We start from the raw sequence: 15,111 nt of genomic DNA, 5'->3' as shown, positions 1-15,111 counted from the left end.
GGTGCAATACGAAAATATTGACTTCTAATTAACATCAGTCTATTTTTAAGCCAGGGCCAATGCAATTCTTTCTTAATAAAAAGTGGAGTTAAATATGGAGCTTACGTACACAATGATATTCGAATTCGGCTTGGTGGGCTTAAAGTATGTTAGATGAAAAATGTCAATTCCAATAACAAAACCTGCTCTTTGTGGGGATGTCACCAGATTCATATTTTCAGGCAAAAGCAATTATTTTTTTTAAACATGCTTAAATTACAACTTTCAAATGTGTAATAATATATGTATTGAAACCATCCTGCTTCAATATATAGTTTAATCTGGATGTGAGATGTCTACTCTAGTCAAATTAGTTATGCACACCACTGATACAAACAAAGCCCTACTACAATTTGATAATCAATACTAATATTATAAAGCTGAAGAAGTTTGTTTGTTTGTTGTTTGCTTGACGCGCTAATCTCAGGAACTACTAGTTCGATTTGAAAAATTCTTTCAGTGATAGACAGCCCATTTATCGAAGAAGGCTATAGGCTATATATTATCCCCGTGTTCCTACGGGAACGGGAACCACGCGGGTAAAACCGCGCTGCGTCAGCTAATATAATATAATAGTATATCAGACTAGCGGACGCCCGCGACTTCGTCCGCGTAAATTTCGATGTCAACTTTACTACTACCCCTACCCTACCCTACCACTACCCCCACCCTACCCCTACCCTACCCCAAACCTACCCCTACCTTACCTACACCCTACCCCCATCCTACCCCTACCCTCCCCGTACGCTATCCTTTTCCTACCCCTATCCCACCCGTACCCCTATCTCACGCCATCCTACCCCTACCCTACCACTTCCCTATCCTACCCGTACCTCTACCCTACCTCTACCCCTACCCTACCACTACCCTAAACCCGGCCCTAAACCTACCCTACCCCTACACTACCCCTACGCTTCCCTACCCGTACCCTACCCTAACCTGTAACTTCTCTATCTTACTCCTACCCTTAGCAAAATCGGTCCAGTCCTTCGAGAGTGGTGGTATGACCAAGAGAAATAGAGACTTCTATGCTAATAATATAAAGAGGTAAAGTTCGTGTGGTTGTAGTAGGTAATCTCTGGATCTACTGGACCGATTTGGAAAATTGTTTTACCAATAGAAAGCTACGTTATTTGCAAGTGTCATAGGCTATGTTTGATCCCCATATTCACACGGGAACGGGAACTACGTAAATGAAAGCGCCGGGCGTCATATAGCGGAATTTCTGCGTCTTTTAGAAATTTTGTATTATCTCCGAAACTATTTAAGTAATTAACATACTGTAAAGGGCAAATCTTATCTCCATAATATCCTTGTGATTATTAAATAATTTATTTTAATAAGGATTAAAGTTTAGTTGTATAAATAATGACGTAAACCTAAGTATATAAAATTAATAATTTTTAAAACACAAAAGGTACTACATCTGCTAATATATAGAAGATAGATATATGGTGTCGCGGACTTTTTTGTAGAACTTTTAAAGATACATAAAGCCTCCATACATTAATTTCAATTTTACACAATGGTTAAAGCAGCGCATGCGAATAAGTCTGCTTAGGAGGATTTTCGGTTCGACCTGTATGACAAAAACTGTGATAACTCGGCTAATATATATTATACTAATATAAAATATAGCCTATAGCACTCCCCGATAATGTAGCATTCTACTGATGAAAGAATTTTTGAAATCGGACCAGTAGTTCCGAAGATTACCCCATTTAAAAAATGTGACAAACTTACAAACTTTACCTCTTTATAATATTAGTATAGATATAGAAGTATAGATTAGTATAGATAACACAAAATTAAGCGAACAAACGAAAATTATCAGATGTGAGTCAGTTATTTTGGATAAGTTTTATCGATAACACATAATCTGTGATTCTATGAACATATTGATGTCATTTCATAATAATAGCAATGTGTAATATAACTAATATACAAATAAACATTTGCAAATAAAAAATAAAAAGATTCTGACTTGAATTTATTTATTTTATCACTATAATACTACCATATAGTTCTACCATATAGGTATATTTAAATGCTTCCAGTTTTTCTTTTGCCTACCATCTAACTATAACATGGAAGACAACATAGGATTTCTTAATTGCCTAAATAAAACTTACTCTGTTCTATAATCAATGATAATTTTATTCTATAGATTGGTTATATCCCTACAAAATCACTGCAGAAAGTGATCCGAATAATAGCCGGCTGCAACACTGAGCGCTTACATGCACAATTTTGTCTTAAATTCCATTACAAATTTATGTATACATAGTTTTTACACTTCCTGAACACACAACTCGACATTGTAGACAACATTTAGGTATTATTTGTTTAAATAACATTTGTTGTTGACCACAACTAACATTGAGTTGGCTATAAATTTCATCTTTTGAGCGCCCCTTTTTTCATGCGTTTTTGTACACATCTAACAGTATTTAATATCATTGTCTATAATGATGTTCCATTATAAATTATTTTCTCTTTCATTTGTTTATCGATCAGTCTCTGGACCTTAATCCAATCAAATGACTGCTTAGAATGTCATTATAAAATATGATCAATGAATGAACATGGAACAATATTATAATTTTTGAATTAATTTTATTAAAGGCACAAAATAAAACAACATTGTTTTTTTTATTTAATCAGGTGTTAAAATGACGTACAAGAATTCCAATCCATCCTACCAAGATGTCATTTCTTGTTTACACACATAAATATGTAAAGATATTCTGAATTACTACATAAAAATGTAATGTCATCAAGTTTTTGGTGAAATTATATGATGTTTATTCCTACAAATGCAAACTAGTGAAAGTTTGTATGTTTAAGTAGATATTATGTTTAAATAATACGATTTATAATTTAGATAACGTTTATTGAGCTAGGTAGCAAGACATGACAGTTGTAAAGTGCAATTATTCAACTACCTACCTAATTCAACTAAAGTTTAGAAAAGACACAGAATTTATGTAGATTATATACATGACATACCTTCCTCCCAAGTATATTACTAATTAACTACTAATTAATAAGTAAGTAACAAATTTAAATCCCAAATACAATAGCAAAGTATTTAAAAGATATACATAGCATAAACATAAATTTAACCATCATCTTCCTTAGAACGACTCGGCCTATAATATGGACCTTTATGATAAACATTTCTTTTTGTTCTAATTTTTCCTCCGGGCATATCAATCTCTGCTGATTTAGGTATTCCTAATATCTCCTCCCATTTCTCAGCACTCGGTATTTCAATTATAGGGTCTGTTTCTATTTCATACTGATTTTCTTCTTCCTGATTGGCTTTATCATCATCCCCTGTCTCTGTATCATCAATTATTTCATTATTTCCACCACTTGTTCCACTTGTTGGTGGTAGGTTCTCACTCTCTTTTACTTTAATAATCTGGTCCATATGTCGTCTTAAGACGGTTCCTTCTCCTGTTTGTATCTTATAGCTGGATGGACCGTCTTTTTCCTTGATTTGTCCAGGTAACCATTTTGGTCCTTTTATATAATTTCTATACATTACATTTTGTCCTATATTACTTTGTCTGTTTTTCTGCTGTGCATTTTTTATTACTTGACTTTCTATTTTTCTATGTTGTATATTATCTGGATGCAAAGTATCCATGACAGTACGAAGGCGTCTATTCATTAAAAGCTCTGAAGGACTCTTATTTGTAGAAGAGCATGGTGTAACACGTAGGCCTAATAACATATTTGGAATTTTAACTTCCCATGGTCCATGTATTTTGCGTAGTTTGTCTTTTACAGTTTGTACCATCCTCTCTGCCAAGCCATTGGTGGCAGGATGGTAAGGTGCTGACGTCAGATGTCTTATTTTATTTGATTCTAGAAATAATTTCATTTCTTGAGATACAAAGGAAGTACCATTATCTGAGACCAAGGTTTCACAAATACCATGAGTAGCAAACAAATTTCTTAGATGGCCAATCACTGTTCTAGAATTTGTGCTACTTACAATAAAAACTTCAGGCCATTTAGAAAAAGCGTCGACTACTATAAGAAATGTTTTATTCATGTATGGCCCTGCAAAATCTATATGTATTCTGGACCATGGTCTTGATGGAAGAATCCATTCATGAGACGATTTCTCAGGCATACGTCTATTTTCCAGACACTTAGTGCAACTTTGAACTAGTCGACTTATGTCGTCGCTCAATTGTGGCCACCACACATAACTCCTAGCCAATGCCTTGGTATGAACAATTCCATTATGAGTAGTATGAAGCATGCGTAGGACGGTTTGTCGAAGGGATGGTGGTATAACAACGCGGCATCCTAATAATATACATCCATCTTGTAAAGACAACTCTGTTCTATGCAACCAATATGTTCGTAGATCCCTATCAGTAACTTTGCCTGGCCATCCACATCTTAAGAAATGTACAATTCGTGAAAGTGTCTGATCTTTTGCAGTTTCGGAAGCTATCTCATGAGCTGTGTAGGGAAAATCTTCCACCTTTTCTGCCATTAGCAATACTTCACACAAAGATTGATCTTCTTGCTCTGGGACTGGTAGCGGCCATCGACTTAAACTGTCTGCATTGCCAATTTGACTTCCAGGTCGGTAAGTAATACTATAATCATGTGCTGTTAATGCTATAGCGATTCTTGTTAGCCGAGGTGATAAAATGGATGGCATAGGTCTTTTAGGATCAAATATTCCTAGTAACGGCTTGTGATCGGTCACTATTGTAAATTGTCTGCCAGCTATATAATTGTGAAATTTTTTAATGCCAAACATAATCGCAGTAGCCTCTTTATCTAACTGTGAATATCTTCGCTCATGTGCATTTAATGTCCTAGAGCTCATTGCAATAGGCCGTTCATGTCCCTCGTCCATAACATGTGATAGCACTGCTCCAACGCCATATTCTGAACTATCACATGTTAGAATTACATGTTTATTCAAATCATAATGAACCAATGTTGTTTCAAATGTTAGCAACTGTTTTGCTTTATTAAATGCATCCTGTTCTCTTTGGGTCCATCTCCAAGTTTGAGATTTATCTAGTAGTCTGTGTAACGGCTCCAATGTTGTTTCCTTATGAGGTATAAACCTTTCATAAAAGTTATACAAGCCTAAAAATGCTTGCAACTCCCGTACATTCTTAGGTTCTGGTGTTTTTAAAATAGCTTCCACCTTACTTGGAGCTGGGTGTATACCATCTCCATTGATCACAAAACCTAAAAATTCTACTTTTTCTTGAGCAAATTTACATTTATTCTTGTTAAGATGGAATCCAGCTTTCTGTATACGTTTTAAAACATTGTCAAGTCTTTGTTGCATAATCAGTATTGTAGGACCACTCACTATGATATCATCAATTAAAACTGAAACACCCTGGATTCCTGCCAGTAATGCTGTCATAAGTCTCTGAAATATTCCAGGGCATGCTTTGACTCCGAATGGTAACCGATGAACTGAATATAGGCCCTTGCATGTATTTAAAGTTAACATTTTGGCTGTACTCTCAGTAACTTTTACTTGTGTGTATGCTCGATCGAGGTCTAATGTTGTAAAAAACTTTGCACCTGCCACTGTAGCAAATACCTCATTGGCTGTCGGCATAGGAAAAGTATCCGATTCAGTAGCTTGATTGACAGTACTACGGTAATCTCCACATAGCCGGATATCCCCTGACTTCTTTATTATTGGCACAACAGGTGTTGCCCACTCAGAAAAAGATAAGGGTTGTAGTACCCCCTCTGCCACTAGCCGGTCAATTTCTTGCTCTACTCTAGCTTTGATGGCATATGGTACTGGACGAGCTTTCAGAAATCTAGGTGTAGCATTTGGTTTAAGATGTATTGTAACAGGGTCACCAGTAAATGTACCCAGTTCGTCCTCAAAGATTTCACTATATTTTGAAATAGTCTTGTCAATGTTTACAAGATCATTGCTTGATATACAATTAATGTTCAATGTTATGTTCAGCGGGTTCAACCAGTCCCGTCCTAGAAGATTAGGACCACATCCTTTTGCTATGATTACATTTAGGTTACATTTTAGATTTCTATACTGAACATGAAGTGTTGTTTGACCAAGTAAAATCACTGGTGTGTTTGTCCACGTGCGTAGAGTAAGTGACACTGGTCGAAGAGTAATCTGTTTGTTTTGATATTTTATCTTCTTCCAAGTGTATTCATTTACCAATGAAAAACTCGCTCCTGTATCTACTTGCAATACCACAGGGATGTCCTCCAATAACAATTCGACCACAAAAGGCAGTATTTTAGTCTCAGATTGAATGCTGTAAATTCCATTCAAGCGTATATCTGGTTCCTCAGTAAAATTTATATTCTTCTTAAAAGATTTTTTCTTTACTAAGCATATTTTTTCAATGTGCCCTTTTTTAGAACAGAATCGGCAAACAGCGTTAATAAATCTGCATTCACCACCATGACGATCACCACACCGGTAACATAAACGCGAGCTAGCCCTGGGCTGTACAGCATTTACATCCATGGCCTCCACTGGTGAACTTATAGATGTATTGTTTGTACTTGTGTTACTGCTTTCTATATTGACAGAAGATTGAATCATGTGACAATCTTTTCCTGCAGTTTCGGCGGCTAACATAGCATCTATAACATCTTGATAACGTAGGTTATCTTTTTTCAAAAGATCGTACTGTAGGCCGCGATCTTTCATGCCACAGACGAGCCGATCACGTAACATTCGTTCTAAGTCCATAAAATTACACTTGGAGCTAATTTTTCGCAATTGTGCAATGTAATCTGACGCAGTTTCATTTGTATTTTGGTTACGTGTATAGAATTTGTATGACACGGAAATTTCATTTGGTTTAGGACTATAATGTTTTGTTAAGATTGTTTCTATTTCAACAAATGTCACATCACTCGGTTTTCTTGGTGTAATTAACGCCAAAAACGTCTCAAAAACTTCCGCTCCACACACAGTAAAGAAATTCGCTCGTTTGGCGCCATCCAACATGATGCCATTTGCCTCGAAACAAAACTTTAACCGGTCAATGTAATTGTCCCATATGTCGATTTTTGGATTAAATTCACCAAACTTCACTGCTTTATGATCCATTTTCACTAAATTTTCGTCTCGTCGCCACTATTATGTTTAAATAATACGATTTATAATTTAGATAACGTTTATTGAGCTAGGTAGCAAGACATGACAGTTGTAAAGTGCAATTATTCAACTACCTACCTAATTCAACTAAAGTTTAGAAAAGACACAGAATTTATGTAGATTATATACATGACAGTAGATTAACACATAATATTATAATGATAATCTCTAAAAGTGCTAAACAGTTTATGATTTAACTTCCACAGTTAGTTTAGTCTTATACTTCACCAATTTATTTAGTTAATTTCATACAAAGTTCAGAGTCAGCCAACGTAATAAACTCTGACCTAATAAAAATCTATAGGTAACAACATTTTTAAAAACACACAAAAAAACCAAATCTTTTTTATTTGTTTTAAAATTCAATTAAAAAAGTGGTAAGGGATCTAATGAGCCACAGGAACTGGTATTACACAGGTGATTGTATGATTTTAGTCTTTATATCTTTAGGATAATATGATTGTAGTATGTACCTATTTAAAAAGGTTAAAAAGAAGAAAATAATTATTTGTAATTAGTTTAATAATTGTACTAGTTCAAGTCAAAAGCAACAGGTTTCCTTATTCATTTGAAAACAATTATCTGAGCATCACTGAAGCATATAATGACATACAGCTTGTGCAGATTAACTTGACACCTGGCTCGAATGATGTTTGTATTGAATTTGTATGGATGTTTTTGGTAGCCAGGTGTCGAGTTAAAGCGCACGAGTTATAGTGCTTAGGAATATTGAAATAACTACTTTCTTGTTTTTTAGTTCACTTATTTATTTACAGAACAGAAGATGAATGACTAAGCAAATTTATAAACTGAAGATTCATTTTGTTTAAGAGCCTGAATTTATTAGCCTTTATCTTACATGTTTACTTGTTTACTGTTTGTTTGTGTTTTGGCTGGTGGGAGGTGGTAGTTACCACTCATCTGGCAAACACATACCACCGAGCTATTCTGGTATGTTGTGTAGAAACCGAAAGAAGTGGGGATTTTCAACCTACTCCTCACAAGTTATCCCGCGGTTCCATCTTAGATTACATCATCACTTAACCATCAGGTGAGATTGTAGACAAGGGGTAACTTGTAAAGAATAAAAAAAAACAGTCAAACCTCAATAGCTCAAGAGAATATTCATGAACAAAGTTTAGTTTTAGCAAATTGTAGTTTCCAATTAAGCTATGCCTCTCTCTTTCATAGAGGGTATTAATTATCAGCCCATATTTGGCTTACTGCTGAGCTCGAGTTCTCCTCTCAGAATGATGGCCAATAGTCCACCACGCTGGCTAATTGCAGATTGGCAGACTTCACACACTAGAGAATTAAGAACAATAGAGAATTAAGAAAATTCTCTGGTATGCAGGTTTCATCACAGTGTATTTCCTTCACCGTCTGAGGCACATGATGTTAAATTTTTTTAAATGCACATAACTGAAAAAGTTGAGTGGTGCATACCCCGGACCAGATTCGAGCCCACAACCGCCGGTATCTGAGGCAGAGGTTGTATTCACTGGGCTATCACAACTTTAGTTTGGTTTTAGTATAGTTAAATATATATAAATAACTTACCTTATAAAGGAAGGTGGAGTGGTTGTGGCTGGGAGAGTTAGCCAGAGGCTGTGGTGTCACGGGCCGGGACCCACCGGACAGACACTGGGACGATGCTGACAATCTTGTGCCCACTATTTTCTGGCATGCTGGAAAAATACCACATGCCCTAATAAATCTATGTGATCATACAAAAATGTGTCTGTAATAGACCTTATTTTAAAGACCTTATTTGAGAGTTAATGATTGGAGAGGCCGCCATATTGGATTTGTAATGACGTTTCTAAGCTAGTCATGTATTATCATCAGAACTCAGAGCGTATGCAAAATTTTATCCTAATCGAAGATCGGGAAGTGGGTCAAATTAAGATTCCAAGATTTTCTTACATACATAGTTACAAGTGAAGCTAATATAAAGCAATTAAAAAGAATTTAATGTCCTTTTCTTTCTCTAAAAGCTGTGTTAATTATAATTAAAAGCTTGAGACTTTATCATTTTGGAGTAAATTGAGAAAATCTTTTTAGTTAAGTTAAAGTCCTCCCTAGAAATATTCATATTGATTTATTTATTATTAACATAACATAAATATATCAATATTAATATTTCTAGAGAAGAATTTCACCACTTTGAAACACAAATAAATGCTTTAAAATTAATGTTATGTTACAGGTATTTTGATTTTGTTATTTTTATTGTATCCATTGTAGTTATGTATTTGATAATCTACTGTTGGGCATCATATGATTTATCCAATTGCTAGAAAAGTAAAAAAGCTCATCCTATTGATGAGCTTGATCTCATCAATCATAAAGATGGATCTTTCGACTTCTGAATGATTATTGTTTATTAATGATAGTAACGGGCATCCAATAAACAAGCTCTCTGGACTTCTTCTACACCTTAGGAATATTCTATACCACATCGAAACTAGAGTAACCATTGCTTAACTTCCACAATCGAACAATAAACACCACTCCCACCAGAACCATTCCTGCCACAAAATAGCACGTTTACGAACACAAAAAAATCTATCTTAGGCTGCCTATTTCGATTCGTAACACAATACAACACAAACAATTCTACACGCCATCGGCCAAGAAAAGAGATCACATAACAACGCACATTCAAATTTGGACGATTTTCGCCGGTCGCGTTCCTCAGCTCTTTGTATATTGTAGCACGAACTTCGACGCCTGAGACTCGATATAGGCGACATGTTCGACTTGAATATGAGCGTTTTATCCATTGCGCCATTCAGAAAACACGAAATGTTTACGCGTTGAAAAACTTAAGAACACGGCAGAATCACAAACCGACACTTTTCACTTAAACGGCGTACGAGGAATGTCAAAAAAAAATGTAAACAATGCGGAACGAATGAGAGACAAGCGCGCTTGACAACGACCGTTCGGCCATGCGTCGGTGTTACCACTGCGCGAGGCAAACTCCCCACACGGCGAAATATCAACCACCCGTCGTATCATCACGCAGGTTGTAGCGTCACGCGAAGCGAACAAGCCGTAGCGTAGCTATTCGGTGTAAAAACAGTATTATGTAATGCTATACGATGATAATCGTAGAGTTGAATGAATTAATTGGGTGTAAATTGAATCGCTGGCTGATCTAAACTACAATTATTTATTTTACAACTTTCAAATTGAACTTTTTATATTCAAAAACACCGAATTACTTACGAAAATTATAATTTAGATAAAATTCATATTATTTTTCATAAAACACAGCTCACGTGAAACAACGCCGGAGTATGCTCAACTAGTTTCGAACCCATACTGGGCCCTTAGTCATGAGCAGGTTCATGCAACGCGCCACGATTCAAACTGCAGTTGAATACTCACGGTAGTTTAAATTATAAAATTAGATGAAATCCATTTTTTTAAATAATGAAGCGCTTTAATACTACCCTACACACACACACACACACATAGGTTGTGTGTGATATATCTAGAATAATAATAAAAACTGAACAAAAAAAATTTATTTAATCTTGATTCTTGAGTAATTCATTGATTATTTTATCAGTGATGACCTACCTATAACGATACCAACAGTAGATTCAAGTTCAATAAGTTATTAAGTACTAATAACACCAATTGGTACAATTCCAGCACAATAGTACTAATTTTGCTGATAGTATGTAGAATTCCGAATAAAAATTAACTTTGTAGCTTATGTAGTAATTTTTCATGTAATAAATCATATATCGTATATAATTTATAACATATATAAATGTTATAGTATTATTACAGTAACATACCATCTTGGAACACCCGTTCTACGTTCAAGCCGTATGTCGCGCACGTCTCGTAGTAAGAACACCTTCGTAGTTCATTCGACAATTTGCGAGCGCGGTTGTCGTCCACAAGGCGCGGACTGCTTTCACTTATGGCATCTGGAAGAGTGACCAATCATTACATAGGAAACAGTCTATTAGAAACATCGAGCGGAATTAAATTATGGAAATTGATCACAACTTAATAATTTTCTTATAAAGACGCACTATAATTTATTTAATACGAGTAGATATAACAGGTGTGTTGAAAAAATCAACTTCTTCTTTTTAAGTGAACTTTCACTTTAAGGCTAGGTAGGACGATAGTTACTAGTTAGGTTAGGTTAACAGTATAATTTTCCATAATTTGTAGGAAAACTATTCAAAATACACAAAAACACATTAGTTATCTAGACTAGTGAATTTTATACCTACAACCTAAAAAAAACGTGAAGAGCCTACAACTTTTAGACAAGAAATAATAATATCAAAGTTAATAATATTAATATTAAAGTTAAAGTTCCATAATATTAAAGTGATCATTATCTAGTTCCTATAATCAGCATATCAAAATATAAGATGAGAGATAAAAAAGTCTCATGTATATAAAAGTACCTAAATATCAAAACTCTATTATCATATACATATATATTCACCTTGAGTTCCGACTAATATGATCGGAATTTCGGCGGAATTCCGATAGTGAGACATCTTATTGAAGTAATTTGAAACGGTGTTGTAGCTGATGTCGTTTTCGAGGCTAAACACGAAGATTACGGCATCCACCCACGCGGTAAACTGCAACGATGAAAAGAAACCTAATTATTATATAGTAAATTATCATACAAATTGTTATTGCTTGGAGTGTATTGAAAATATACTTGAGAAATTAGTTCGACTTAACTTTGAGCGATATGTCTTATAATGTCGATTATAGCGTATTTTAATATAACTTTAATAATAAACTACACAAAAACAAACAATTCAGAGTTTTCAAATATGTGGAATTCCTTACTCATGTAGGACCAATAGGACTGCATCAAACTAGACTCAATATAAAAAATCCAAAGTACTACCTAAAGAAAACCGCACCCTACGAAAAAACCCATGATAATTACGAGGGGTAATATCGTGTCGCGCAAAGGGTTACGGAATAAAAGGGTATATGGCACAACTACTCAGTCACACATTGAGGGTTGCGAAATATAACGTAACATCCGCAATCAAAGATAATAAATATAACCACATATTATAAAATTTGTGTCATAAAATGTTTTAAAAAAAGTACACATGTGAGATCAACATTGGAGTGAAATTAACGTAACTTTGAGGTGACAATTCTCATGATCTGTAAATTGCATTTGTTGCAAATGACAATGTTGATCTAAATTCTAAATCATCATCTGGAAAATGGTAATATTTTGTTGGTTCAAATGTGATTTATGGTTTTGTAGAACTGTAATTTATTGTAAGTAATTGTTTAGGGTCATAAACTACTCAAATAAAATAATGAAATTGTTTAATTAATAAAGGACTAAGAGAATGTCCTGTAGGTACATATATAATCAAAATAAAGTATAGCTTCGATCAACTAATGAAAGGAAGGAACAACTGTCGTAGGCAAACAAAAGCTAACACAAAGTGCATGAATAACTCAACTTCCACTTCAATGAAGATATGTGCGTGGGAGGGTGTCACCCCTTTCCTCTTGAAAAGCATTTGGCGGCACAAGTCTGATCCGGATTGCGTGATGCTGACAAGGCAGACCGTGAAAAGGAATTTCCAGAGCCCCTTTATAAATGAGAGGAAAAGACAAAAAAATATTCCATTTAGGGAACCTAACATTGAAACTTGAGTCAAAGGGATCACAAATTACAAAAGTACAGTTAAAATTAGCATTTGTTCGTAGGTTCTAAGTCCTGCATTTTTCAGAATGAAATTCATTTTAATTATTTTTTTAATAATAATAAGGTAATGCAAAAGGTATTTTGTTAGACATAACTGACACTAGACTATGTTTTTAATTTATTATAGTTGGGATATAATATGAAATGAAATGAAATGAAACTGATGAAGAATAATATATACTGATGAAGAAGAATATTTTCACTATATTCGAGCAAGTATGTAGAGATAATTTTAACGTAAATGTAACAATTATCAATTTTAAATACCGAACTATGAATCAAAGTGCTATTAAATTTTTGAAATACCTGAAGCATATAATAAATGTCTCACCAACACATAACTGCACTATCTTTCACACCAATCATGCAACTATACAGCAAATAAACATAGGTAGTTCTTTTAATCCAATGAAATACGTGAAAAAATCTAAGACCATGTACAATTAAAAAAATGCTCCATAGAAAAACAATCGTGTTGTGAACAGGGCAGACCACTGGAGTCGACTGGGCGGGCGGGCGGACCGGAGCCTCCTCGCAAAGCCTTTACATATTCCCATCCCGCTTTCGCTCATTGAAAAGCCTTTCCAGAGAGAAATGCCACATAATGCATCGGTCCTGAACCTTGCAATATTTCTAAACCATACATTTAGGTACGTGCAACGGCATAATTATAATGAGTTGGCGATTAAGTTTGATATGCATTAAAGAACACGAATTCTAACTTATCTGATTGTTTAGAAAGAATATGTAGGTTATTCTATTATTTACTGACTCACCAAAACTTTCTCATGCTCTATTACTGATACCGAATTTTTAATCTCTGATGAGATTAGATACAGATTATATGACCCAGGTGAGATAAAAACAACTTTTATCGCTTAAACTGCGTAGAAATAAAAATAATAATCTATTACAAATAATCTATCATAAATAACGCAATACAAAATACTTTACAAACAAGCTAAGAAAATCATAAAACAATAAAATTTAAGAAATCACATCAAAACTGTTGGAGGATAGGAAGCGAACTACTCGGAAACTGAAAAGTAATTGAATGTCGCTGCGACGCCACGTACCAGTAAAGTGGCATGCGTGCACTCTATCGGTAAAGCGGAAGAATAATTTAATATTTTCCCTCGAACATGGGAGATAAATATTGACAAGTGAAAAGACGTAAACATTTTATAGCGGCTGCACAAATAGATGCTATTTAGAGAAAAAATTGTGTATGGTAATTGTCAAACATTTTTATGTTTAATTTGTCTTGCAATGGAGTGCGGAAAAGGATGTTGGTTTATAGAACGATTTCATTCACTAGGTTCCGCTGATAGTGCACAATTTACGAATTCATTATTATCGTTCTAGGGCAACGTATTGTAGTTAGTATAGTATGTGCGGACAATAATATATTTTTTAGGAATAGTTAATGTATTTTGAATGTACGTTAGATAATGAATATACGTTAATTACAGTTGATTTTCGTTGCATAGTCGAATAGATTCATTTAAATAAATAGCAGATGGGATTACACGTCTATACTTAAACGTACCTATACTTGATGATAAGTACCCCTTATCGCATTATGGGGGTGGTTGACCTAAAACAGATTTATCGAGGTAGTACTGAATGCATTTTTTAACTCAATAAATACATTTATTGTTTTACGAGTAGTTAATTGTTTGATATTCTCTACTATATCATGATGTCTTGAAGGTCGCAAACAGAAAATGAAATTTTCGCCCATGAATTATTTATCTCCATTAACATTTTGAATGTGAAATCTTGCTATTTTGATGAAAGCTATAATAACGATGATCTTATAACATTTTCATAGCCTTTAAAGCTTTGCAACCTGTATATGTATCTACTTTCGTGTTTAAAAGGGAAAGTTTTACAAATTATGGAATCTTCCATCGTACACTCGTAAGATCTTTTGTTATCTTGTTACATGTAATCGGGAACAGGTTTCCATGCCCGTGTAAAACCAGGGTGAGTTGCTAAAAAAAGGCCTTTACAATACAGTAAGTACCTATGCAGACGCGTTGACTTTGTTTTTTTATAAAACCATGAATAGAGGCAAGAATAATGCGGGCTGGTAACTCGATACAGGGGTACTCCTGTGGCTCTCACCTACACGGACGTTTACGGAACATGATACTTTAACTCTAACTTTGTGGTT

General features: G+C 34.6%; 1 protein-coding gene across 3 annotated transcripts in view; it reads right to left on the bottom strand.

Moving 5' to 3' along the window:
* The window catches only part of LOC112050066 (centaurin-gamma-1A), a 300,795-nt gene that overhangs the window by 16,527 nt on the left and 269,157 nt on the right, over nt 1–15,111 (bottom strand). For 2 of the 3 annotated variants that reach the window (XM_024088198.2, XM_024088199.2), the window contains exons 4-6: nt 11,682–11,823; nt 11,011–11,145; nt 8,756–8,883 (exon numbers count right to left, since the gene is read on the bottom strand). In XM_024088198.2, coding sequence (XP_023943966.1) covers nt 8,756–8,883; nt 11,011–11,145; nt 11,682–11,823 — 405 coding nt within the window. Of the gene's footprint in view, nt 1–8,755; nt 8,884–9,857; nt 10,179–11,010; nt 11,146–11,681; nt 11,824–15,111 lie in introns of those variants that run through there. The other variant, XM_052884643.1, reaches the window with a different exon arrangement.

This window comes from Bicyclus anynana, chromosome 12 (assembly GCF_947172395.1).
Source record: "Bicyclus anynana chromosome 12, ilBicAnyn1.1, whole genome shotgun sequence".
NCBI classification, from domain to species: Eukaryota; Metazoa; Arthropoda; class Insecta; order Lepidoptera; family Nymphalidae; genus Bicyclus; species Bicyclus anynana.
The sequence above is the reverse complement of the archived record's forward strand: the minus strand, read 5'-3'. Positions and strand labels throughout refer to the sequence as shown.